This window comes from Rhinolophus hipposideros (genome assembly GCF_964194185.1).
Source record: "Rhinolophus hipposideros genome assembly, chromosome: 4".
NCBI lineage: Eukaryota > Metazoa > Chordata > Mammalia > Chiroptera > Rhinolophidae > Rhinolophus > Rhinolophus hipposideros.
The window spans coordinates 21,399,838-21,427,529 of NC_138050.1; the positions used below are offsets into that span (position 1 = coordinate 21,399,838).

Genomic DNA, 27,692 nt, shown 5'->3' on the forward strand with positions numbered 1-27,692 from the left:
GCAGTCGGGGGCGGGCCCGGGTGGGGCTGCGGGAGCGGAGCGCTGCCGGCCGGGCGCTCTTCCCGGGACGCGGGATGCTCCGCGCGCTGCCTCGTAGGCCCTGAGGCCTCTCGCCCGCCGCCCTCCTCGCCACCACTCGCCCTGGTCCTGACCGTTGCTCCCGCCGGTCCCGAGAGGTAAGAGGAGCCTTCGTCACCCGATGGGCGCTCTTGTCCGCGGGGTCCTCGGTGGCTCCGCTGGGGTCGGGCAGTGCCTCCAAGACCCTGCCGTGCCCTCTCCCCGCAGCCTGAAAGCACAGGTGGACGGTGTCAGTGCCTCGACGCACCCAGTCCCCTTTCCTGGCTCCCCAGGCGACAAGCCCTGAACGCGGGCGTCTCCGCCTCTCCGAGTCCCGGTTTTCACCTGAACCCGGCTCTCCCCGGACGCAGGTGTTGCCAAGAGACCGAGGCTGACTGTGGACGGGTTTGTTAAGTCCAAATAGTTGAGACCCTCGAGGAACAGCGTCTTGGAATACTAAGCGTTCCGGAACAAATTTGCTTCTTTTCAAAAAGAAATCCTTTCTGGGATATAGAGTATGAGATAGAAGTATTTCAGAATGGGCCACATTTTAAGAGAGCTCTGCGTGATGACAGCGGCAGGGCTACATTTCCAAGCATGAGCTTGAGTTGGGAGCCTTTGGAGACTGAGCAGATTGGGCGTGCACACAGCTTTGCAGGGAAGCTGCACCCCACCCGTGGGACCAGGGCAGAGACCACTGGACTGCGTGTAAAAGGAAAGCCAGTTTACACGAGCTGCTTTGGAATTAGGGATTTCCTCCTAATAAATATTATTATTAGGTTTGTACACACACAAGCGTGTGCAGGTTTGTCAGAAGGGACAGATCACTTTGTGTTTCTTTTCCCTTTTATTTTTTAATATGCCATTGGTTTCATGGACTTGAGCGTAATGCATTGTCTTTTTCTGCAGCTATGAAGACACTGTAGGGGGTTATCTTAGCTGGTGTCACCAAAAACATGGGACCTGAGCTTGACATAATGCCATTATCTATTGAGAATATTCACAACTTCGGCCTACCCTTTAGCTGATACATTTAGAATTTGTAAACCGTTATGACTATGAATGCTATGTAGAAGTATTTTTAAATGTGTAGAAAATATACCTAGGGTCTTATTTTCTCAAAATGATTCTCAAGTCAAACATTTTAAGTAGCCAGTACTGTATTGTGAACAACACGCTGGGATAAATTAAGCAAGCAAGGTTACAGATGAAAGCATGCTGTCCTCTTCTTCTTCTTCTTTTTTTTTTAAATAGTGATTTTTACCCAGCATTCAGTTCCATTCTGGGATGCTCTGTTAAAGTCTTCAAGTTAATGCTTGAGCTAGTAAAAATTCAGTATTTATTTTCAAAGCTTGAGAACATTAAAAAAATCCATATGATGATGTCAGATATGCTGGTTTATTTTATAATTCCAGTCCCACTCAGTTCAAAATATAGATTATCACGTATTCTAGGTTTTACTGGTCATTTTCTTCAGAAGGAAAATGTGTTATCATCATAAAATCAGCTGCAATGAGGAGCTTCTTGGAAAAATGTTTATTGCAGGGAAGCAAGCAATTTGGGAGAAGCCAGTTAACCTTTTGGGAACTAGGGATGGCTAGTTCCTTCTTACTCTGGTTACTGAGTATCAGTGACTTAAAGGACGGGTTTTAATTGCCCTAAGCACCACGCTTGCCTGGGAGACACATGATGCGTACCTGCTGTTTTAGGCCAAGTTTCCCAGTCCATGTTCAAAGTTCAAAGAAAGGATTTAAGTCAAATCTGTGCCTAATTCCAGCAAAACTGAACTTTCTTTTTTTGTTGGGGAGGGAAGGGAGCCCTAATCATCTACATAATTACGCTTCAGATTTCTGCTTCCCTTGGAGGAAGTACAGTATTTCCTTTGTTCAACCAACTCCTACTGAAAGAAAGCTAATAGTTACACATCGTTTTTCTTTCCATTGAATTTTTTTATTGTTTCAGTCAGTCCTTTTAATTCCATTAACTTCTATCTTAATGGATATAAAAATACATATTTTTGGAATATAATATACTTATTAAAAATTATTAACTGGATAATGGGAATGTAAACATTAAGAAAATATACTTGGTGATGTTTAGTAGCCCACAGTTTACTAGACTCTAGTATGAAAAAAAAAGGGGCACTTAAATGCCCTCCATCTTATTCTGTGGTCTAACAGCTGTTTGTATCAAAGTGAGTGCCTCCTCCCACAAAGCATTCTGAAGCACAGGCCAACAAGCTCTTTCCTGCCCTCCCAGGTGGTCTGGGAAGATTGCTGCATGAAATCATCTATCTCCTGATGCATGCCAGCAGCAAGTATTAAAAGACTGACAGACGATGATAATTGTGATTTCTCTGTTTTCTCTTTAGAGTACCCTAAATAAGGAAAGTCAGGGCCACATGGTGTTCACATTTAACTGCAATACGCTGGGTATCTTTTTTAAAGGTTTGATAGTTGGGCTATAGCTCCTAGACATCAAGAAATGAAGCAATCCAGATAACACAACAACTGTGTACGAAAGATAGTAGGTCCCCTTGTGGAAGCAAGGCAAGGTCTACACAGCACAATGTGCGATGCAAGTTTGGCAAAAATTTAGTAAATTCACTGAAGTTTAGTAAATTAGTGTGAAATGCCAGGCAGATAAACATGTGAAGAGGTATTACCCAGATTGGCTATTCGTTTTGATGAATTTTGGCAAATAACAAACTCTCCACTTAAGGATGTGCTACAAAAATGAGCCTTGGTGTTCTGCAAAGATAATCTTGGTGTTGGGCATCCTGAATGTTCTTAACAGGTGAGCTCTAATGGAACAAAAGAGACGTGTACAATTACAGGTCGTTTCCCCAGTGAAAATTATTAGGTTGGTGCAAAAGTAATTGCAGTTTTTGCAATTGTTTTTAACCTTTTAAACCGCAATTACTTTTGCACCAACCTAACAGTGTCCTTTCTATTTTCCGTATCACCTAGGAAGTTTGACTTCTTACAATATGTTTTGTCATTTCACGATTACTATTTTAAGAATCACATGGAACAGAGCCATCATTTTTTTGAGGTTCTAATTTCAGGTGTTTTTGGGGAAAAAAATTCACAATTTGGATGTGAGAAAGGACATGAGGAGACCAAAGACTTGGGATTTTGCTGATCAGAATGAAACAAATGTTGAAAGACTTTTCAAATCTATTGTTGGTGGTGCTCTGTGACTATGGTGAGTATTGTAAGTATACTTAGTGCTATAGGGATCAATGAAGAAACGTAATTGTGAGGTTTATAAATGCATAAACGCTGGTGATCCTGTATGAAGGAGGCAGGGCAGGGTTTACAGCGCAGTCTCTTTTCAACTGTGATCCTTGCACCCTTCTGAACTATGGATTCAAATTTCACTTTAAATATATTTTTAAGTCTTTAAAAAGAAAAACAACAACTCACTTCAGTTTAATTGAAGATAATCATATATACACAAAACAATGTTTTACACATTGGGGTTTAGAGTAACATTTCTCTTGACAGGACAGTTTTGCTGTTAGAATATCTTTGGAACTAATCCAAATTTCAGTCCTTGCCAGTTGTGTGCCTTAGATAAATTTCTTAATCCCTTTCAACCTTGGCAATCAGATTGATTTCACAGGGTTGTTGGGATGCTAAAATAAAATCGAGAACATGAAACCTTGAATGTCTGAGCATACAATATGTGTTTAATCTTAGGTTTTTCATTCAGTTAGTTTCTAAAAATTGAGTTCATTTCTCAGGCGTGCAACTACTGAACCAATAGATTCAATAATTTAATACTAGTTTTGACGATTTCCAAATATTTCACAAACATCTAAGGCAGTTGATGGGTGTGATGGTGGAAACTGTTTTCATTTTGATGAAAAAGTTACAAACTTTGGCTCCTGTAATATTGGTGGCACAGTCAGTTAAATGGACCAGAGTATTCATTTGAGTCCTGTGAATGTCCTTTCTCAGCCATTTCTTTTTTAAGAAGCTTAAACAAGAGACACTCAGTTTACGGAAAACCAATCTGGGATTCATTTCTTTTAAAGTCATTTATCCCTACTTAAAAACCGATTACATGTAACAACCTCATACAAAAAATTATAAAAGTATCCTTGGTTTCATAGTGATAAAGACATCAAAATCTTACATTTAAACAAAGTCTGCAAGGATGTTTGTTGAGCACAAAATACCTTACTGGAATATAAAAATAAAAATTAAATGAGCTTAAAATAGAGGATAGAGCATAAAAGTTGAGTGCACAGGCTACTCATGGAAGTACTGTATAATTCTGGGTTGTTTTTTCCCCTACTCGTTTGATGTTGATCAAAATATACCATTACGATTTCATTTTTTTTTAAAAGCAGCATGCTTATATTGAGACAGCAGTTCCTTTAAATATGATAAAGTAATAGGGAGAGAGGAAACAAAAGAATAGAGAAAACTGTACTGTTGTAGTCAGGATGGCGTCCAACCAAATTGTAGTTTTCTAAATGAGATGGTGTTCTTGCCTGTAAAAACAAGAGTTGTAAAGTAGCAAGCTTTCTCTTTATTACACACATGCTGCTGCTGCTGCTGGAATCCATTGTATCTTTTTTCTCCATTTCCAGCTGGGCTTTGTGTCTCTTCATTGATTGGCTGTCCAAATCAGAATCTGATCTGTCTCATTGACAATTCCTGTCATTGACAATAGGCTTTCATTAGTTAACTAAGAGGCTTCTTAATCCAGTGAGCACTGGAGTCTCTTTAGCCACCTGTTCACAAAAAGGTACCAGGTCAGCTCTGAACCAGCACACAAGCTGTGCCAGAATCAGCCACCGTCTTCAACTTTGGAATGTCTCCATCCAAAAGGAAGTATCCCTCAACTTCTGTTTTGACTAAATAAATATATATAAAAAAGAACTTTATCTTATTAGGTTTTTCAAGCAAGTAGTGATCAAGCATTCAGGTCTATCCAAGTTTTATATCTTTGATTTCACCTCATCTTAAGTAAGAAATGGATGCTGAGCTAATTAAAAGAAAACCCCAGACTCTCTATGTGCCAATATATTCATTCATGTGCTGATTCTAATAATCATTGATTGAATACATGTAAGGGTCTGTTTAAAAGAGTACCAGCCCAAACGACACATTGAGGTCCTTTGGACATATATATGGTAAGATATGTACATGTCATATACATATGAGGTATATGCAATAAGAATAATAAATTCATACTTACACATGTTGTTTTTCAAACCAAAAGGGCATTGCAGTCTTTTAAATCTACAATTGTTTCTTATCCTATCTATGTGCCAGCTGATAGTTGCATTGCCAAATTCTGTCTCCTTTGATATGTATTTGGATAGGGTTCAAAATAGAAACAAGAATTCTGTGTGTCTGTTTTTTCCACTGTTTACTTCAGCTGCTCTGATGGGTCTCTTTTTCAAAAGATATGACTGATTCTAATGGAGTGATATTTGTGGGCTAGTAGTCATCTATCTGCCAGTAGCAGTTGCTGTGATATCATTAAAATTGCCAAGGACAAGCCAGCTATTTCATAAATGTTCACTCTATCTCTTGGATGATCCATGCAGAATAGTGTCAACATTTCTTATTCATATGAATATTTCTGCCTCATACAAACCAAGGGCAATGGTTTCTTTACAGTGAAAATGCCCAAGTACTTGTCTTGATTATCAGAAAAGTAATAATTTTGATGTATAGGGTCTTACATTTTCAGTAACCTAGAGCAGTTTGTTATTATGTCATTTAAACCAAGCTTTCTCTCACTTCACTGTAAATCCATTTCCCCCAAATACCTAAACACCAGAATATGGTTAAAATGAGAAAAGTGATGTATTGACTTTTTAATCTTAAGAACTCTCAATTTTTATTCTGGCTTTATAGATTTCCATTGCAGATATATTACATCGTTGAATGTTGTGAATTCAGAGTATTTATCACTAATTTGTTATTTTAAACGTAACCATAAAAGATGAAGAAAAAGGAACAAAGCCGCTGTAGGATGGAAACAGTGCGGCGCCCGGCCCCCAGAATCAGTCATTTTACATCATCCTTGGCTCAGTGCAGACTTCTCTTGTGACCGTCATGAGTTTTTTTCTTCGATGTCTCCAGTAGTGCTGCTCAAATTTACAACTTTTGTAAAACCCACTCTGATCATTTCATTTCAGTTCTTGGAGAAGCTGAGTATCTCCTCGTGAGAGAGCCAGGACATGTAGCACTAAGCAACACCACCGTGTCTGTGGATTTCCAGTATTTTGATGGTGCTAATGGGACGCTGAGGAATGTATCTGTGCTGTTGCTCGAGGCCAACACCAATCAGACCTTGACCACCAAATACCTCCTGACCAACGAGTCCCAGGGGACAGTCGAGTTTGAGTGCTTCTACTTCAAGGCGGCTGGTGACTACTGGTTCACAATGAGTCTGGAAGCCACAGACAGCAGCACTCCCGTCCCCTGGTGGGAAAAAGGTGCATTGCTGAAGGTGGAATGGCCCGTTTTTCATGTTGACCTGAATAGGACATCCGGGACAGCAGAAGGCACCTTCCAGGTGGGCCTCTTCACCAATCAGCCACTGTGTCTGTTCCCTGGGGACAAGCCCAGCGTCTTGGTGGATGTCATCTTCACCAAGAGTCTTCCTGATGCACGAACAAGGCAGGGACAGCCCCTGGAAATAAGAACTAGTAAGAAGACAGAACTCGCTCAAGGTCAGTGGGTTGAGTTTGGCTGTGCAACTGTGGGGCCAGAAGCTTATGTCACTGTGGTGCTGAAACTGCTGGGCCCAGACTCAGTCATTACCTCTACAGGACCCATTGACCTGGCCCAGAAATTTGGATACAAATTGGTGATGGTGCCAGAACTCACATGTGAGTCTGAGGTGGAGGTGAGGGTGCTGCCACCGCCATGCGTCTTTGTCCAAGGAGCGATTGCCGTCTTCAAGGAGGCCCCCAGACGCATCGGGGAAAGGACCATTCGGCTGGCTGAAAACAGCCTGACCTTGGGACAGAGGAGAACAGTGTTCAACTGCACTTTGTTTGACATGGGGAGGAATAAATACTGCTTTGACTTCGGCATTTCAAGCAAAAGCCAGTTTTCTGCAAAGGAGCAGGAATGCATGCTCATTCAGAGAAATATAGGTTGGTATTGAGATTTAATTTTTATCAAACTGATGCCTTTATGTCGTCAAAATCATTATTTTAAATTTAGATGAACTTGCTTTTCTGTGAAATATACTGTCATTTTTTATGGTTCACTCCTCACAATGTCTCAAATGGCATTATCCTCCTTATCTGAAAAATGAAGAATGCTGGTAAGCATCCATGGCTCACTGCTGACTTAACCTCTCTCAGTTTCAGTTTCTCCATCAGTAAAGTGAGGATAATAAGAGTATGTACCTCAGAGAGTTGTGAGAATTGAATGAAACAAACATGTACAATTCTTAGCATAGTGCCACGCGTATGGGAAGAACCAATAAACATTAGTCGTTACATCAGATGGCCCGTCCATGGCTGGTATGATCAGAATTTAAAGCTAAATCCCAAGCTGTATTCAGTAACTTCTGGATTGCTCTTGCTGAGCACGTCTCTTTCCTTTTACGTCCTTCATTATAAGAATGAAGCCTCTTTAGTGAGATTTCAAAGCAAGATTTCTAAAAACTTTCAAATTCTGAATTCTTTGCGACATGCCCTCTCTAATCACAAAGAACTGGGGTTATTATAATTCCATCCATACCCCATGCCCCTCTTTGCATTTCTTTCCCTTTTCTTGGGTGCGAGCCTGGTCTTGGCAAGAGCTTAACCTGGCAGTGATTGTGTGGTTCATCTAAATGCTTCTGTCTTCATCCCCACCCAGCCCCATGCCCCTTGACAGCCCAAACCGCCAACCATCTTTGTAACTCCAAGTGTTTCTTGCTCCAAATTCACGCTTCATCTCCTAGAGGAAGTCCGTTTCCTTTGACTGTCTCCCCTCTGCCCTGCTTGCACATGCCTCTCTCTGCAGCCTAGATTCCACAGGTCATCCCATCAGTCTCTCTCCTACCGACACCCTAAACTCTGCCCTGTTGTCCTTCTGATGCGCCGGCTGGGCCACACCCCTCTGCCTGGGTCCAGCCATGTGCTGGCCACCCACTCCACCCAAACTGCATGAGAAGGTAGCACCCAGCCAGACTGGGGCCTGTATGGCTAGGTGATGCCTCCACCCTCACCTGCGCCCACCACGCTACCCAGGGAGGCTCTCTGGCCGGCTCTGCTTTTGTTTTCCACAGCCACTTGTTTCACCTCCTTTGCTCGCTTCCCTCAAACCTCCCTTCTGCCCCCTGGTTAAGTCTCAGAGCTGACTTGCCCCCTGCCACACCAAGCAGCTCCCTCACGGTCCCACCAGAATCTCCAAGCCTACAGGCATTCGTCCCCTCCTCTTCACCTCCTTTGCTGTCAGGGCGGCGGGAAGAAGTGTCATTCCTCCAGGACAAAATGAACCCTCCGCTCCACTGCGGAGCCCAGCCTCTCTGCCCATTTCAGGAACCGTCTCATCCCCTCTCTCTTCTCTGTCTCTACCTGTCCCTTCTTCACTGGCTTATTCCCATCAGCTTTGAAATGTACTTAACTTGCTTATCTAAAAAGAAAACAGAATCAGCCCTCATTGCCTGCGTCTCCCTCAGAAATCACCCTCTTAATCTCTTCTTCCTTTTGTATAGCCCAGGTTCTTGAAAAAGTCTCCTATATTTTGGGGTTCATTTATTCCCCTCCCCTGAAAATGCTCTCCCTAAAGCAGCCCGTGGATGACTTTCAGGTCCCAAAATCCTGGGACGCTTTTCAGTTCGTATCTTCATTGATCTTGAGTCTGTGACGTCACTCCTTGTTTACCTCCAGCCACCGGCTGTTCCTTCGTGGTCTCCTTTGCATGCTGCTTCCACCGCCTGGCCTCATCCCCTTAAGTGCTGGACTTCTACATCTTGTCCTAGAGTCTGCATTTTTTACTCTTCACACACTATGCTACGTGCTCACTCTCCTGACTGGCATCTCTCCCCGACATCTAAGTGTTGTTGAATAGCTTGTCGGCCCTCAGGTGTCTTCCAGGCACCTTAAAAGCAGCATACCTGGAATTGCCTCATCATCCTGCCCTCTAAACCTACTCCTCAGTATAGGACTCCACCGTCTGTCCATTGTTCAAACCCAAAACCCAGGCGTCTTCCTCTTCTTCACCTCCTGTAAATAATTCACTAAGTCCTGTGGATTTTGTCTCCTCATAAACAAAATTTCTGAATGTCTGAATCCATGTCTACCTAGTTTCACTGACACCACTTGGTTCAAGCCTCCACCATCCCTTACTTGGACTCGTGCAACAGATTCCTAATTGGGCCCCTCCATTCACATCATTTGCTCTCTGTAGCCAGAAGGGTTGTTGAAAATTGAGGTCAGCTGAGGCTGTCCCCCTGCTTAAAGCCTGTCAGTCACCTCGCTTGACAGGAGGGTGAGAATCCACAGGGTGCTCCGTGGCCAGGCTGCCCACCCCACAGTCACTGTAGGGGAGAGCCTTGAACCCCCTCCCCCCACCTTCACTGGTTAGCATTAACCTGTCCCCCAAGTCTCCACTTGGGTTACTCTTCCTCAATCCAGACTAGTTAAGTTGCCTTGCTGTCAGCTGGCACATTTCCTCTTTCATGGCATTTATCACCAAGGGTCATTGCTTGTTCAGTGTCTTTCTTCCCCCACCACCACTCCCCCACCACCACCCCCAGATTGGAGAAGCTCGTTTGGTGGCGAAGCCAATCTGTGCTTCCAGAAGCTGTTCATGGTCTTCATTTGGCTCACCAGTATGCCTGGCACATTAACAGGTGTTCACTATGTGTTCCTTAAAGTGAAAACTGAACTCAGGTGTGGCTAATCTCAGCTAAGTACTGGTAGAAAAACAATTATATTAAACTAATCATTCAAGGTGTGCTTGCCTTTTCAAAAGGAGTTACTTTTGTTAAGAGAAAAAAATTCTAATTGACTGAATTTAATGAAACAAACCAGGGGGAGTAGAGACATTTGGACCATTTGATGAGAAGACATTGGAAACAGGAAGTCTACCTTGTTGATTGTCGGCTTTGCCCAGATACTTACTCAATGTCTAAAGACTGTGATTTTCCCCACAAACGTAGGGGGAAGACACTAGAGAGGGCCGGAACAGGGAGTGGTTCTCTGTGTCCAGTCTCCCTGTGGGGCTGCAGCAACCAGACAGCCCTAGCAGCAGGGCTGGAAGCAGTATCTGGAGGAACTCAATGCCCCTGGAGACCGCAGAGTCTCTGTGTGGCTGCCCAGCAATGGCCCTGACCCTGGCTGATCTGTGAAATGTATGCTGCTGATAGGAACCTTGGTGCCTTCCTGCGTTTTTAGTATAAAAAATTTTGACTGAATCAAGTTCTCTTCTTTTAATTTTCCAATTAAATTGACAGCTCTCCAGTAAAGTCCCTGAATGATGCCATTCACTGAACCCACCACGTCTTGTGTGAGCCACTGACTCCGCTAAATTTCTTACTAGTTCCTTTTGAAAATGGAATAATGTGTTTGATATGTTTGTCTCTCTTCCCAAATATGTCTTAGAACCACAAGATAGTATGTAAATAACAATTTACAGCAAACATATAATAGATGTTACCAAAAATGATTATTTATGATCTTCATTTATCCTACTTAGTCTGAATGTTTATATTTTTCTCTGCATAGATGTTAATGTGTGGGGAGTATTAGTAATATATGGCACAGGCACTGTAATAACTTACAAAAATTGAAATTGAGAAACCCTATATTCTGAACACACCTGCCCAAGGGTTTCATCCAGAGAGTGTGGTTTCTGTATGTATCTCAAGGCAAAATATATATTTATATATATTTTGAGGCTCAATTGAGAATTAATGATAGAGGGTATAAATTCATATTCATGTAGTTTTTTTTGGGGGGAAGTAAATAAAAATCATGTGCAGTTAACATACTTTTCTTGATAATTTAATTTTTTTGGTTATCTTGTTTTTCTGATGAGGTGGTCTTGCTTTTCCTTCATAATGACTGAACAAGAATACTTTTTACCAAGAATACTGTCACCTCTGTCATTTTGTTCTTATTTGCATGTGCTTGTAATAATTTTATTACATTTAATTCTTTGCCAGAATCTTCTTAAGCCACTTGTCTACCTTGTGAGTTAGTTTGCCTAAAACTAGAAAAATATTGTAAAAATTCATATGAACAAATCCTTGGATGCTTTAATCCTCCACAATTCTCTGAAAGTGAATGAACCAGTAAACCTTTCCACCTAGTGGAACTCCTGCTCCTCCTTAGGGATTCCTTTAGGACATGTGACGTACTGTATGCGACCATCTGACATAATAAAGCTCACATTTACATAGTGATTACTTTGCTCAGGCACTGTTGTAGGTGCTGTATGAATATTAACCTATTTAATTCAGATAACAATGCTATGAGTTAGGTTTATTATATTGTCTATTTTATGGGTGAAGAAATGGAAGCACAGAAAGGTTAGGTAATTTGCCTAAGGTCAGTGGTGGCTAAGTGGCTCAACCACCACTGGTGGTTAGACTGGCTTGAGACTTTGTTTTTATAATTACTATACTGCCTTCCATACGTCACCTGTCAATCCATGTATTGAACAATATAAGCTTTTAGATTTATTGTTAGAAAAAAAGTTCTGATATTTTCCTCCTCATCTCACTGGTTCAGCTTGTGCTGCCCACCTCTCTTAAAGGGCATGTAACTCACTTTGGAGTCCACTGGCCCAGGCATAAGCTGATGAGGCCAATACGAGTGAGCCTTGTTCTGTTTACAGAAAGTCTGAACTGCGTATCCAGGTGCCCTTTCTCCTACCGCTGCTTTTAGCTCTTCACTCACGTCTATAAAATTTTCTCATAGCATGCTTTGTTTAGTTACCTGAGTCTCTTAAGAAAAATGCCTTGCAGATGTGAATATTTCAGAGGCTGTATTCCTACAGATAGTTTGGGCAGTGGAAACATATCTCCCTTTCCCTATTCCAGACAAATTTTGCTCATTTAGAATTAATATCCTCTAGAATGGCTAGAAAGACATTTTTCCTGGCCAAACAGGTTTGTTATGTAGTGTGAGTGCATGTATGGACATCTAAACAGGGCAAAACAAAACAACCTTTCATTCAGGAAGTAAGACTATGGAATATTGGTCATCTTGCTTTTCATTTCTAATACATGAACTACAGTTATCTAATGAGTTCCCATTTTGCCAAGTAGTTTCCTTAAAGTTATTAGCAAAAATCTTTAGGGAATACCTTGTTTCCCTGAAAATAAGCCCTAGCCGGACCATCATCTCTAATGCATCTTTTGGAGCAAAAATTAATGTAAGACCCGGTCTGATATTATATAGGACCTGGTCTTACAGTAAAATAAGACCGGGTCTTACATTAATTTTTGCTCCAAGAGATGCATTAGAGCTGATGATCTGGCTAAATCTTACTTTGGGGGAAACACGGTAGGTAGAGTTACTTAAAGCATTTTTTAAAAATTTGCCTGATTAAATTTGTTCATTGCTTTATTTGAGTGATTTCCTGTTTCCTGTTTGATTAGTTTGGTTTAGAAATAGAAAGACATAAAACTTAGCTTAAATGTTTATTTTTTATTGTTGATTATCCTGCAAACCATGATTTTACTTTCAAGGGGAAAAGACAAAACGTTTCAAAATGAGATTTTTGACGTTAAGATTCATGCCTGTATCAAAACTTTGATTTTTTTCTCGCCCCCCATTAATAAAATTTTTGTTGTCAATTTGACAAATGACTATATATTTAAATAAATTATATTTATGTAAAGTAAAGAAGAGTTAAGAAAGAATAACAAAAGGATTCTTAGCTTTTGTATTTCTACCTCTTGTGGTCTCAAATATGAGCTCAAGAGAAGGATAAGCTATACATTGACTTAATTGTCAATTTACATTTCACAGTAATCGAATTCTCAACAGATTTTTCAAAAATAAATCACAACACATTAACTCAGAGAGACTTTAGTATCAGATTCCCAAAGCTTTGCAAGCGCTGGGGGCTTAGTGTCTGAACAACTCTGAAGCTTTAGGACAAAGCTGGCTCATTGTTCTGCCATTTGAAGAGCTGCACTGTGATCCTTTAGGCACAAAACCAATATTGTGTTCAGTTGAACCTCTGGATGGAACATAATTACCACACCTCAGTTGATGTTGGTCCAGGATACTGGTTTGTAATACTCCCACTCTTGTGTAAATCCCAGAGATTTTAATTGCTCTAAAGAACTCATATTCCATGACTCACTCCAAAGATTACACCACTTGGCTCACCTGAGAATGTATTTGCCTTACACGTTCTCCTTGTTTTTGTTGTGCTTTGTGTACCTTTGACTGCGTTGTGAGTTTTTGCTAGTAGAGGATGACCTTTATGCAGAAGATATTTTGATGCCTAGTATTGCCATGACTAGTTGGCTAGACCTAGTGTTGGGTCTTGGGGTTGGATGGGTGCTGATAGAGAAGGGGCTTAGGATAATTCTTTATAGGAGACTATTCACTTACTCTATCTGGCAGTGATTGCATATATGCTTGGAAGAGAAGTTTGCATTTTCAGTCACTAACTGCCCTAGGAGTGTTTTGTATGTATTTTGAAGCTCGGGTGTTAGGTACATCCCCATTTAGGGTTGTTAAGGCTCCTTGCTTGAGTTGACACTCTCTCTCTCTTTTTTTTTTTGTATATAATTATTTCCTAGAAGGTTGTTTTAACTGTGCCTTACATTCTTTTTTCAATTGCAATTGACATTAAATATTTGTTTCAGGTGTACAGCATAGTAGTTAGACATTTATATAACTTATGAAGTGATTCCCCCCGATAAGCCTAGTACACACCTGGCACTACACGTAGTTATACACAACGGAATACTATTCTGTCATAAGAAAAGATGAAATAGGACCATTTGTGACAACATGGATGGATCTTGAGATTATAATGCTAAGTGAAATAAGTCAGACAGAAAAAGTCGAGAACCATATGGTTTCACTGATATGTGGTATTTAAAACTGAAAACAAAAGAACAAGACAAACAAATGAAGTAACAAAAACTCATAGACATAGACAATAGTTTAGGGGTTACCAGAGGGTAAGGAGGGGCTCTAGTAGAGGGTAAACGGGGTCTAATATATGGTGATGGAAAGAGAACTGACTTTAGGTAGTGAACACAATGTGAGATATAGATAATGTATTACAGAATTGTACATCTGAAATCTATGTAACTTTACTAACAATTGTCACCCCAATAAACTTTAATTAAAAAAATACAAATTGGCAGTTACAAAATAGTCATGGGAATGTAAAGTACAGTATAGGGAATATAGTCATAATAACTGTATAGAGTTGACTCTTATCATTATATAATGTCCCTCTTTTTCACTGGTAATTTCCTTGCTCTGCAATCCACTTTGTCTGATATTAATATAGCCACTCCAGTCTTCTTTTGATTAATGTTTTCAAGGTATAACCTTCTTCCATCCTTTTACTTTTAACCTCTTTATGTATTTATAGTTAAAGTGAGTTTCTTTTAAACAGCATATAATTGGGTCCTGCTTTTTTATCCAATCTCACATTCTCTGTCTTTTAACTGGTATATTTTGATTATTTATATTTAGTGTAAACATTAAGTGGTTGGATTAAGATCTCCATCTTGCTAGTTTTATATTTGTTCCATCTTGGTTTTTTTCTTCTACTTTTTCTTCTTTTGGATTAATTGAATATGTTTTATGATTTACTTAAACTATTCTAATTTTTATTGTTTATGCATTAAGATTTTTTAGTGATTTTCCTAGAGTTTATAATACACATCAAATTACTCTCAGTCTATCTTCAAATAATATTATTTTGTTTCACGTGTAGTGTAAGGACCTTATAACAATACATTCCCAATTCATTCCTCCCATTCTTTGTGTGATTGTTGTCATACACTTTATATAAGCTATAAACACATAATACATTATTACAACTTTGCTGTAAACCATCAATTATATTTAGAGTATATAAAAATAAGAAAAAAATGAATCTTATCTTTACCTTTATAAATGTCATTTTCATCACACTTCATTTCTTTATATAGATGTGAGTTTTTGTCTGGTATTACATACCTTCTGCCAGAAGGATTTTCTTTTAGTATTTCTTGTAGTGAAGCTTTGCTGGTAACAAATTCTATTAGTTTTTGTTTGTCTGAAAAATTCTTTATTTCTCCTTTACTTTTGAAAGATATTTTCATTGGATATGGAATTCTGTGTTGGTCAGTTTTTCTTTTAGTACTTTAGAAATATCACTACATTACCTCTACCTTGCATAATGAGAAGTCTGCTGTAATTCTCAGCTTTATTCTTCTAATGTGTGATATATTGCTACCTTTTCCCCTCCCTCTTGTCACAAAGTTTTCTGTTTGTTTTTATTTTTCAGCAGTTTGAAATAGCAGTGTGCCTAAGTTTTTTGTTTATTTGCTCTTTTTAAAAAATCTGCTTGGTGTTTTCTGAGCATCTTGGATATAGTTTGGTGTCTTTAATGAATTTTTCAGAATTCTTGGACACTATTTTCTTTTTATCTTCTGGTATTCTAATTAGATGTGTAAGAGACTATTTGACATCGTCCCATAGCTCTTGAGTATTCTATTTTATTCACTCTGTTTTTCTCTTTGTGTTTCAGTTTGAGTGATTTCTATTGATCTATATTCAGTCATTGTTTCTTTCTTCAGCTGTGTTAAATCTACTGATGAGCATCTAGGATGCATTCTTCATCTATTACCAGGCTATTTATTTCTAGCACTCTATTTGACTCTTCAGTTTACAGCTCTCTGATGAAATTTTCCATCTGTTCATATATCTTGTTCACCTTTTCCACTGAAGTCTTTAACATATTAGAGTTATTTTAACTTCTCTCTCTCTCTGATAGTTCCAATATCTGGGTCACATCTGAGTTTGGTTCTCTTCATTACTTTGTCTCTTGTTACTTTGTTTTATCCTTCTCTGTGTGTTTCATAATTTTTGTTTGAAAGCTGGACATTTTATTTAGAACTGTAGACACCGATAAATAGTATTTACCTGGAAATGGGCATACCTTGTTTTTGCAAGTCTTTAACATAGTAAGGGATTGAACTGTGTTTGGGTTTTTGTTGTTGCCATGGCTACCTTCAATGCATAACAGAGTTCAGAATTTTCTAATGTTGCTTTTATTTAGGGTAGGATTTGGGTTGCCAGAGGGGTTTTCTCCATGCTTCTATTGCACCCTCTGCTTTAGGCTTGAACCTGCACATCAGAGAGGTTTTCACCTGTCATTCTTGACCCTGCCCCAGCAATAGGCTGTTGTTATTTGATACTTGGTAATTGCTAACATACTGCAGGGTTGGGGTTGGGCAGTTGAGGTGAGAGAACATACTCTTTGCCAGGTCAGCCTTAGTCTTTGGCAAATGCTGAGCCCTTGAGTCTCAAGGATGGAGCCCTCTTGATGATCCTGCCCCTCCCCAGTGGTAGAAGCTCTCTAAGAATCTGGGCCCAGAATATTTTCTGCTCTTCTCCAGGGATGAAGGACTTTCTTCTTTTTTCATTCCCTAGTAGCACTAGATCCCAACTGGTGCTCTTAGAGGGACAGAGTTTTCTGCCTTGTCCCCAGTGGTTGAAGCGTTTGTTGATAGGGCAGATGAGGAGGAGGATCTGGGTTGGGTTTGAGTCTTGCCCACAGTGCTTCTTCCCTCCACAGGTCTCCACCAACAGGAAGGCGTTGTTTGGTCTTGTGCCTCCCTTCATCCTTGCTGTGAGCATGTGGTGAGATCTGCAGAAAAGAGCCTGAAAGTGGGTACAAATGCCCCTTGGGTATATGGCTCTTGGTGGTTCTATGTTCTCATGCTAGCTCACACTATGCTTCTGGTGGTTCAGTACATTTTTGGATGACCTCTCATCAGCTTGTATGATGCCTGGCACCTGCCGCAGGAAGTGATGTTTGCATCGTGTCTGTCCTTGGAGGAGCCTGTCTTTCCTTATATTTAAGGCCATTTGGCTGCCCTGTGACCTTAGTTTTTTGATGGGTTCTAGAAAGGTTAACATTTTGTAGTTTCTACAGCTTTCCTGTTTTAAGGGTAGGAGCAACACTCTTTCTACCTTTCTACATCTTTGGAAATGCTTTTATTTACTGACTTTTCAAGGCTCGAGATTTGAGTTTTCTGCTTCATTTGGGTGCAAATAGATTCTGATTCTCAAATGAACTAGTATTAAAAGCATGGCTAATGTCCTTGCAGAAACTTGGGGACTGTGGCAGCCTTGGAGCCAGTGTAGTGCCACGTGTGGGGACGGTGTCAGAGAGCGTCGCCGTGTGTGCCTGACTTCCTTCTCCTCCAGACCTGGCTGCCCTGGAAAGTCCTCAGAGACCTCCCCATGTTCCCTGGAGGAGTGCGCTGGTAGGTATTCTTCTTTCTTCAGGAGTTTCTCGCCAGACAGACTATTGAACCCAGACCTGCCTGAAAATCACCAGTTGAGTTCAGGAGTGGACTCATTAAAACCCTGTTGCCCCTGGCAGTACTAACTCTGTACTCATTAGTGTGTCATTAACTAGAAGTGGCTTGTCAGTGAGATGCAAGGGGATTTATCACTATAGAAGAGAGGGACTGACAAGGAAATCTATCTAAATTACAGGTTCAGATATATTAAATCATTTTTAAATTTACAAAAATGAGAGAAATTATCATTTCTTCCCAGGATTTTTTTGTTTTGTTTTTGCTTTTGTTTTAGTTCTCCCTCCTTTACTGTTCCCCACCAAAACTGTGGGAAAACATTTAAAATTTTTTATTTTCTCCCATCAGCCTAGAAAAACTCCATAGACCATTATTTGTCAAAATGAGGCAACACACCCTGTCTTATCTCCTGGATGGCCTTATATCTATTCTTTACCAGCCCTACCCAGGAGGAGAAGGTGGGGAGAGTTCTTGATATCACCTAGAGACTGCTCTTTCCTTCATCCTCTAAGCATCTTGAAGGCACACGCTAGTAGGTGTTCAATGAGAATTTGATGTGAATTGTCTATAGATGGGATGTTTACAGGGCTCAGTTAGGTTTGCTTTAGTTTATGGAACTGAATCCCATTCATTTGTCACAGGTTACAGCTCTAAAGAATCCTTGTTCTTCCCACACACCATCCCACCTTCTGATATACAACCAGTCCTCCATTTAATTGGCTGGCCTTTGCTGTGTTCCTGACCCTTAGATAAAGTCCTTCTGTCAAGTCCTGACTTTTTCTGCTTTCCAATTGCAGGTTAAAAAACCATCCCCACTTCCTTGTCCCATTCTGATCTGGAGGAGTTAGATGTTTTTCTGTGTTTGGATCTCAGAGCACCTTTTAGCCAAAAACACAGGCACCTGGCCACACCTTGGTCAGCGTCAGTGCCTGTGACCTTAGGAAATCGTTCTTGTTGTCATTCCACCCAGTGCTGCATACCTTCTTCCCTTTGTTCCAGTATCCTAAGGACATTCTTTCCTCTGTGTTTTTCCTATTACAGCTTCAGACTCAATTCTCTTCTCCTAGCCCTCAGCCTGCCCCTCTTTTTTCATAAGCCCAGGCCATACCCCAAATCTATTCTTTCTCCAGTTATATGTCATACTGTTTTCTAAGGCTCTCTTCTCTGTCTACTCTTTTCTTTATAAGTCTCCTTCACTTTTCATAGTTCCTTTGTCGTGTATAACTTCCTTCAAATACACCCATTCCTCTGAATTCTGAGATGGCATGTTGTGTTGACATATCCCTAATACTCAAATGAATTTAAAATCAACTGCCACTGGCTTTTACTGCACCTTTAGAAGTGTCGGCAATATCAACCATTTATTGACCATTTGCTATTTGCCAGCACTTTAAATATACCATCTCACTTAAAGCTCCCAATAACTCTGCAAGGTAAGGATTGTTATGCTGGGCTCAGGTCTTGCGAGCTTGCTGCCTACGAGGCATTTTCCTAAGTGCCTTGTACATGTGAAGTAGGTACATCACTATCTCCACGTACAGATGAGGACTCTGCAGCATGTATGTGGGTACGTGACCTGCCCAAGACCATAAAACGCTAGAGAGCAGGGCCTTCAACCTGACCCTATGCTAAGCTACCGATCTCAAATACTTTGCCTTTAGAGATGGACCAGTCTAGCTTTCTAGAAGCATCAACAACCTGAAATGAGCAATCGTTTTTGAGGATATGTGGTGTTATTTCATGTTCTGGCATCTTATCTCTTTAATCCTGGGTGGGAGCCAGAAATTCATACCTTACAGATGAGCACAAAGGGTAGTAGGTGCTACAGGCACCTCTACTTTTATGGTAAGTGGTCCTCAGATAAATGCTTATGTGGATAAATACAATCATTTCTTCCAAGTGTTCTCTTTTTTTCTTCAACCTATTTTCCACTCTTTGGAAATAGGGAGATCTGTTTGCAGGCTGACTAGCATCAGGAAAGCTCCTTCATTGCAGGTGAAAGAGGGAAGACTAGATGAGGCAGAGACGGGCGAGGCCAGCAGCTTAGGGGCTTTTCTCCAGCTACGGTTTTAAAGAGAGCCAGCCAAGTGAAGAGGCCCACAATGTGCAACAGAATGCTGCTACGCCCTGACATCAGCAACCATGCAGATGAAAGGAGTGATAAATCAGGAAACAGTTCTTTCAGCATTCAACTATTTTCACTTGGTTGCGAGTTTAGAGTTTTGTTTGGCCTTGAAAGGACATTTTTATGCCAAGGTCTGGTTGTAGTCCTACGTTAATTTGGTCCATCTTGTTGAATGCGGGAGGGGGAAGATCCAATTGCTGTTGCACCCACGTTCTGTCTGGTGGGATATTGATCGTTTTGCTATTGCTTTGTTAATAATGAATTGATCAATTAATTAATCTACCATTTATTGAGTAACAGCTACGTGCAAGGTACTGTGACTGGCATTGGGAATATATAGATAAGACGTGCCTGTCTGGAAGGGGCTTATGACACAGTTGCTCAGCAGACATACAACCAGGCATAATCTATAGTACAATATAGAGCCTGCACTGATAAAGGTATCCACAGCTTGCTATGGAAGCTTTCAGGGATGATAATCCATGCTGGGAATACCTCCGTTCTTGGAAGATGTGATATTTGAGCTGAAGTTTGAGAGCTGAGCAGGACTCACCCAGGTGAACTCGGTGAGAAAGGGAATTTTAGCAAAGGGATGGAAGCATGGCAGAAGATGGCACCTCGAGACCCAGAGAACTTAAAATAGTTTAGTGTGGCCACAGCATAGTGTGCCAAGAGAGACTGATAAAAACGAGGCTGGATAGACACGCAGGGGCCAGATCCTGAGGGGCCTTGAAAGTTTGGACTTGTGTCTTAGAGGGATGTCTCAGCTGTCGTGTGGAGTACAAATCAGGATGGGTAGGAGTGGCAGCAGTGAGGCCTGTTAGGAGTTTTTCAGTAACCCAGGTGAAAAATGAAACACCGGCAGAGGGAATGCAGAGGAGAGAAGGATTCAGAGACTCTGGGTGTGGAAAGAGATGGAGATGGAAGCATCAGGATAAAACCCAGGGTGCTGGCATTGGCCACCCCATGGACAGTGGTGCCATTCCTTTGAGACCGGGTATAGCTGAGGAGGCACAGGTTCTGGGAGGACGGTGGTGACCTTGGGTATGTGGAGATGTTGGTGGGACATTGATGGGGAGAGCAGAGCCAGTGCAGCCAGGATGGGATCTGAATCCCCTTGGCTCCAAAGCTCATGTCCTTCTCTCCAAATTAGATAGTGAATGTTATTACCAGGAAGAGAAAAAGCCACAGGAAGTATTTATTGCACAGTAGCCAATGCTGCAGAGGTCAAGGAATATCAGGACGGAATGCCTTTGAATTGGCTATTAGGTCATTAATGACCTTGACAGAAGCTATTTCATTGGAATCCTAGGGGCAGGTTGCAGGAGCCAGAGGTGACGATGTGCAAGCAGTAAGTCAGCAAAGGTGGACTCCTCTTTCTTTAAGCTTGGCTGGGAAGACAAGGGGTGAGATAGGGCTGTGGCAGTCGTGAGAGGGGACTGGAAAGGTCTTTTTAAAGTGAGAAGAGCTGGAGCATGTTTCTGTGCAGCTGCATAGAGGAGAAACTGGGGATAATTGGTACCAAGGGATGATGACTCAGGAGAAGGGTGGCCTAGAGAGCACTGAGTGGACTTGTCTTTACAGGAAGTCACTTCTCCCACTAATTCTGTAGAGAAAGAGGTAAATAGAGGTACAGCTGCTGCTAAGTTTATGGAGGAGAGGATGGCAGAAGCAGCTCGGGTGCACTTGCCTGATAGCTTCTATTTTTTGTGACCTAGCAGACTGCTGAGGAAGAGGATTAGGTGGGGCTTGAGGAAAGTGGTAAGACTTTGGAAGAGCAAGTTGCCTAGGAACCCATGGAAGGATTTGAGTGCAGCTGAGGTTGGGTGGTATGAGCACACAGAGGCACTGGCCTGTGTGGGTGAGTTATTTTCTTCACCAGGGGTAGGCTGGAGCAGCTAAGAAGTCACATGTCTGGGTTTACGAGTATCTGGTGATGGACTTCTGCTGCAGAGCAGGGAGAAGGGTACAGCTCAGTGTTAGAGGTTAGAGAGTTCAGGTTATTGGCAGGAGAATGGTTTTAGTGATGGATCGTGGCTGTAGGAAGAGAAATGACGCCAGGAGATGGATGGCAGATTGGGAGAAAATAGAGGGGTTGGAGAATGAGAAGTTTCAGTGAGGTTGGATAACCAGTGTAGCAACAGAGTGCGTGAGAGGGCCACAGCCACACAGCGGGCTACGAAGTTTAAGATTTCAGAAGAGGAGCAGCTGCAGATAATGGGAAGGTATGATATGATATAACACTGAAGTCGCTCAGATGGTCCTACCTATAGGATGGTGAGGAAGACAGGGACCCAGCTGCTCGTGACTGATGGCTGCCATGGGGCTGGGAGATGGCAGTGCTGAGGAGGAGTGGGGAGTCTGGTGGATGGCTTGGACATCACACTTGATCTTAGCCCAAAGGTCAAGAAGCAATGGCTTGGGCATCCAAAGAGAAGTTTTATATGGAGGTGAAAGATGGTTGAAAGTGGCAGTCAGAAATGAGGAGACTGAGAACACACCTGCTGTGGGCCCTCTTTGCTTATAAATAGTGTACGTGTCAAGCTTGCCCCCCTAAGAAGGTGGGGGAGAAGCTGTGCCCTGCAGGACATCCAGCCCTCAGGGAAGGCGAGGAGGTGAAGGGAGTGTTTTGTGGAAAGGTTCTGGATGTCGAGGAGTTTGGTTGTCAGATGTCCCATAGGGTATGGAAGAAAGGTGAGAGGGGAGCAGTGGAAGGAAGGATGGGCCCAGGACTAGTGTCGATAACACGGTGGGGAATGAAAAAGATCAGGCAGGTGACTAGAAGGACTTGAATGGTGGACAGTGACCAAGGAGAAAAGAGACGTGAGGCCTCGTGGCATAAGTTGGTCTCGGGTCCCCAGATATTTCAGTGGCAGTACAGGCTGTGGCCTCAGGTAGCATCTGAGTCTTGGTGAAACATTTTGGTGACTGTGGGATAAACCTGTTTGAGAGAGCGGGGAAGAAGAAGGAGAAAAATCCATGCCACGTGGAAGGTAGGAAGGGGAGTGGATTGCTGAAAACAGAAGAGTGAGAAAGCGGAGACTTCAAATTTAGGAAAGACAGTTTCTGTATATTGGAGAGAAAGGTGAATTACATTGTCAAAAGTCTTATTTTCACGTATTAGTTTCTCTTGACACGGGCTAATTTAGGTATGATCTACCTAAATTATTTTGCATTTCGAGTTTTATACTTGTAGAAATTTCCTGATGTGCCTCTCAAAGGTACACTTAAGTGCAGAGATCCCATGTGTACCTTAAGCGAAAACCTTGATTTCACCTTGATGCTTCCCTCGTAAATTTCTATGTAGAAAATTTGCGGCAAGTGTCAGTAGGAGCTAGCAAGCCCCAGATCACCTTATCGTGGCTTATCTGGTCACCTCACTTCCATGCGTCTCTGTTTTTCAGTTTGGCTTAAGCTGCCAGCAGAGATACATATGTAAGACCACAAATCCTAGTCCTTGTTCCTTTTACTTTCTTTAACTGCTAGATAACCCGACTAGGCCACTCAGAGACCTTAAAACCAGGCAGAAAAAAACAACACTAGAGAATACATTTATTATTCTTGTTTTTTTTTTTTTTTATAGCTTTCCAACCACCCAGTTCGTCTCCTCTTCAGCCCCAGGGTCCCGTGAAGTCCAACAACATTGTGACGGTCACTGGGATATCCCTCTGCTTGATCATCATCGTGGCCACGGTTCTCATCACGCTGTGGAGGAAGTTCGGCCGCCCGCCGAAATGCGCCGCCCCTGCCCGGCACCCCTCCATGCACTCCCCCAGCTTCCGGAAGAACTCCGACGAGGAGAGCATCTGTGAGCTGAGCGAGCAGCGGGGCAGCTTCTCGGATGCAGGCGACGGGCCTGGCGGGAGCCCGGGGGACCCCGGCATCCCGCTGACCTACCGGCGCAGTGTGCCGGTGACCCCGGAGGACGAGGCGTCGGGCAGTGAGAGCTTCCAGTCCAACGCCCAGAAGATAATCCCCCCCCTGTTCAGCTACCGCCTGGCCCAGCAGCAGTTGAAGGAGATGAAGAAGAAAGGCCTGACGGAAACCACCAAGGTGTACCACGTGTCTCAGAGTCCCCTGACCGACACCGCCATCGACGCGGCCGCAGCGCCGCCCGTGGACCGGGAGAGCCCCGAGGACGCCGCCGCCGCCACCAAGTTCCGGATCAAGTCCCCGTTTCTGGACCAGCCTGCGGGCGGCGCTGGCGAGAAGCCTCCGTCCCGGCTGGATGGCGCCGCCTCCCAGGCCACTTGTGCGGTCAGCCCCAGCCAGACCCTGATCCGCAAGTCCCAGGTGCGGCACGTGGGCAGCCGCGGGGGGCTGTCGGAGAGGAGCCACGCGAGGAGCTCCCACTTCAGGAGGACGGCCAGTTTCCACGAAACCAAGCAGGCCCGGCCGTTCCGGGAGAGAAGCATGTCCACGCTGACTCCGCGGCAGGCGCCGGCCTACAGTGCGAGGGCGCGGCCGTGGGACCAGGCCCAGGACAGGGTGAGGCCTCAGAGTCGGTGCGCCCTCGTCTTTCCTGAGAAGGTGGACGCTTTTCAAGGGACAGGTGGAACCAGTGGTCTACTAAGCCCTCTCCCGAAGTCCTACCCTTTGGGGCAGCCCACAAGGAAACCAGACCTGGGGGATCGCCAGGCAGGATGCATGGCAGGAGGTGAGAGAACAGAGCCTCCCAGAGCTCGGAGGGGACCGTCCCCCAGTCACAGGAATGCCTCAAGGAAGCAGCCTTCACCCACGGCCCCCAAAGATAGCTACCAGAGGGTCAGCCCCCTGAGCCCCTCGCAGTGTAGAAAAGACAGGTGTCAGAGCTTCCCAGCCCACCCCGAGTTCGCCTTCTACGACAATACATCATTCCGCCTCACCGAGGCTGAGCAAAGGATGCTGGATCTTCCGGGATATTTTGGGTCAAACGAAGAGGATGAAACCACAAGTACACTCAGTGTGGAGAAGCTGGTTATCTAGACCGAGGTCAGTGAGCTGTCACACAACTGGGGACCTTTGCCCAGGTCATGGTATCAGCTGCTCACATCGTCCTGTGGACTGTTTTGTTAAACTGTTTGTACAGTGGGACAGAAGTGGGAAGGAACTCGTGTGTGTACGCATGCCTTTTAATACATAAGAGATTCTTTATCCTGAACATTTTCCGTTTGTTATCCTATTTCTGTTGGTTTGTTACTACTAACTACGATAATAAAATTTAAACGAGTAAAATAGGGTTTGGTCTCATGTGGGTAAGAAAGATGACAAGATGTGACTTGTGAGTATGAAATGCTTTGAACACTTCATGGGCAGTTTCCCACTTGAAATAGATTCAGGAGTCTCAACTCTGATAAGGGCTGGAACAAAATGAAATTGTTAACACAACTCTGAATTGTAATTTATTAAGTACTAAGAATTTGATGCCTACAGGGGCAGTATTGAACAAGTTTCATGTTTGGCTAATTAAGTCAATTAGGACTATTACGGACTAGGCTACCTAGACATGGTGATACCACAAGATATTCCGGAAGAACATTCAGGCCAGATTGGGTGATATCTTAACTTTTTTATGCAACAAAGAGTCCTGGTGGCTTGACACAAATTTATGTGAGTTAATTCCGCTTTGGAGAAATAACATAAGAAAGCTGATTGTTCAGGTAGTGAGTCAAATGAAGACCTAACCACACATGCATCATTGTTTTGAGCAAAAAGTAAACATTTTGGAAAGGAAAGTGTTGTCTCCTGAGAGAGCATCAGCTGGAACGTAGGCAGTGGATGGTGGCTGGGCCACTGCCTGGCATAGGATGCTGACTGAAGTCCTGGACCAGAATGGCAGCCAAGACCCCAGGGGGTGTCCTTCTGAACTGGGGACACGTGAGTTTCTGAAGATAACTTTATCATCTTAGAAAGTACATGAATTAATCTCAGGTATATGGAAAGCAGGAGGACTTTGCTATGATCTTACAGCTTAAGCTTTTTTTATTGGAAGAAAGGGAAAGAGAGAAGATTTTTAGAAATTTAGAATTACTTCTGTTTTCGGATTCAGTCTGCCCACCACATTTTACAAAGGAAGAATTTGATACTCAGGGAGGGGAATTAATTCCTGCAGGGTTGGATGGACATGGAGTCATTTCACCATATTCTTTGCATACTGCCATCACAGCCTTTGCAAGACTTCTCTAACAGCAGCAACTTCAGGAGAAAGCTGTCCCTTTGCAATAAGAGGGCACAGAGAGCTGCCTTTACTGGCTTTTCTCAAAGGAAGCTTCCTGCTGCTTGATGTTAAGACTGGTCTTGCAACTTGCTTTGTTTGGAAGTGAAGGCTACACAAAAGAACCTGAAGGTTTGGCTCCCTTATTGGAAGTCTGCCACCAGGTACCATGTGGGTACTCTGCAATTTGGTGTACTTCCTTTCAGCCCTTGAACCTAAAGCCTTACACTTAAATAGCTGTACTTTCTTGTTCCCCATGACCTCTCCAGCTGCCACACCCATCCTGCCTTTTCAACTGTTTTCCTTCTTCCTTTTAGAGTTTATCAGGATGTCAGCCTGCTGGTGAGATTTTGGGGACTATTGGAGAGAATTAGATGGAACAAAAAAATCACAAATGCAAATACTGTACTTTTAAAAGTTTCTCTTATATTTGTTGCGTTAGCACTTCATTTGTGCCATTATTATTGAAAATTGAAACATACTTCCTTTTGGAAATGCTTCAATAATAACTACCTTTCAGGAACAGGAGGAGTAGATTATTCAGTGGTGTCTGACAACTGGTATGTGCTAATGCAAAGAAGAGAAAACCAGACCTTTTAATCTCCATTTTCTTTGTTTATCATACTAGAAAGCTTTGTTTTCTTTCCAAGTTCACAAGCTTGTGTGCCATCCTTTGAGGACAGAGGGTACATGCTCACTTATTTCAAACTTCACAGTGAATTTCCCTACAATGTCAGACTGAGACCAAAACAGCCACAGGGAAGGTGAAAATTCAAGAAAAACACTATAAACAGAAGGGTTTTCTGTTAAATTATGCTTCTCCAGTATTTATGCATCTAAATGAATATCACAATGACCTAATACCAGCGTATAACACATTCACCATCTGTCTACTCTGGTTTTTTTGTGGCTCTTACAAAGAGTCAATCTCTACATTTCGAAGTTAAGCTAATTTGGCCCCTGCCTCTGTGAAATGGAAAAGTAGATGCTTCAGCATTGTCTTTAGTGGATAAGTGTTAAACTACATTAGAAATAATCTATCTGCACTATTATGTTCCTAGGTCAGAGCCCCAGTGGCTGCCATTAAGTAGTTCAGTAAAGATTTGTTGAATACCTAGCTATTCAAAAGCCCTCAAACTATATTTGTAGTTGAACTAGAATAAATCTAGCACTTTGAATCTTAAACCTTTGTGAATAGGATGTGTTCCTATGAGCTGTTATGGGGTTTTAATTTCTAGAAGTCTCCAAAAACAGAGATCCTCATCTTTTGGAGATATTACCCTGGCTGAAGGGCAAAGTATCTCTTGCATTGCAGTGTCTGCACAGCAATTAATAAGTATTTAGTGTATATGAGACAGTGGCTTGCAAGTGGATGGGGTGCCCTGCCTTTCATTCACCCCACTGCTCTGGAGTCTGCAGCACCTCTTTGGGGCAATTGCTCCCCAGTTGTGACTTCTAAAATGGATTTGATAGAGCCTAGAATATTCAGTGTGCCAAGCCCTTGTCCCACTACCCTAATGATAAACTAGCCCTCCCACCAATTTTCTTTCCTCATGCTGTATTCCACTCCAACCTAACCCATAAAATACAAAACTACTGTTTTAAGACTTTGATGATTTCTCATTTTATTCTAGATATGTATTGTAAAAATAGCCTGCACAGTTTTTAGTCTGGTCAGTTTGTGAGTCATTTTTACACACAAATGACAGTGCCTTTAAAACTCATAGGATTATTTAGGGCCTTGTTTCTTCGGGTCATACCAGCTGAGTCATAGATTGGACAAAAAGAAGTAATTTGGCACAGTTAAAAGCATACAAGTTTAAT

General features: G+C 42.5%; 1 protein-coding gene across 4 annotated transcripts; it reads left to right on the forward strand.

Moving 5' to 3' along the window:
- On the forward strand, window positions 1-27,050 carry THSD1 (thrombospondin type 1 domain containing 1). Of its 4 annotated transcripts, XM_081045828.1 has the most exons (5): window positions 13-176; window positions 3,125-3,264; window positions 6,224-7,189; window positions 17,338-17,496; window positions 23,259-27,050. In XM_081045828.1, the coding sequence occupies exons 2-5, from the start codon at window positions 3,207-3,209 to the stop codon at window positions 24,638-24,640; spliced, it is 2,565 nt and encodes an 854-aa protein (XP_080901954.1). In that variant the 5' UTR covers window positions 13-176; window positions 3,125-3,206; the 3' UTR covers window positions 24,641-27,050. The 4 variants fall into 4 exon arrangements, with proteins under 4 accessions (XP_080901957.1, XP_080901954.1, XP_080901955.1 ...); XM_081045829.1 differs by lacking the exon at window positions 17,338-17,496 and having other exon boundaries at window positions 23,259-24,893; XM_081045830.1 differs by lacking the exon at window positions 3,125-3,264 and having other exon boundaries at window positions 23-176.
- The last annotated feature ends 642 nt before the right edge of the window (window positions 27,051-27,692 follow it).

Coding starts and splice junctions, on each gene's coding strand:
- THSD1 (XM_081045828.1), top strand. CDS start 3,207: ATGAAACAAATGTTGAAAGACTTTTCAAATCTATTGTTGGTGGTGCTC. Junction 3,265..6,223: donor GGTGGTGCTCTGTGACTATG/GTGAGTATTGTA, acceptor ATTTCATTTCAG/TTCTTGGAGAAGCTGAGTAT. Junction 7,190..17,337: donor GCTCATTCAGAGAAATATAG/GTTGGTATTGAG, acceptor ATGTCCTTGCAG/AAACTTGGGGACTGTGGCAG.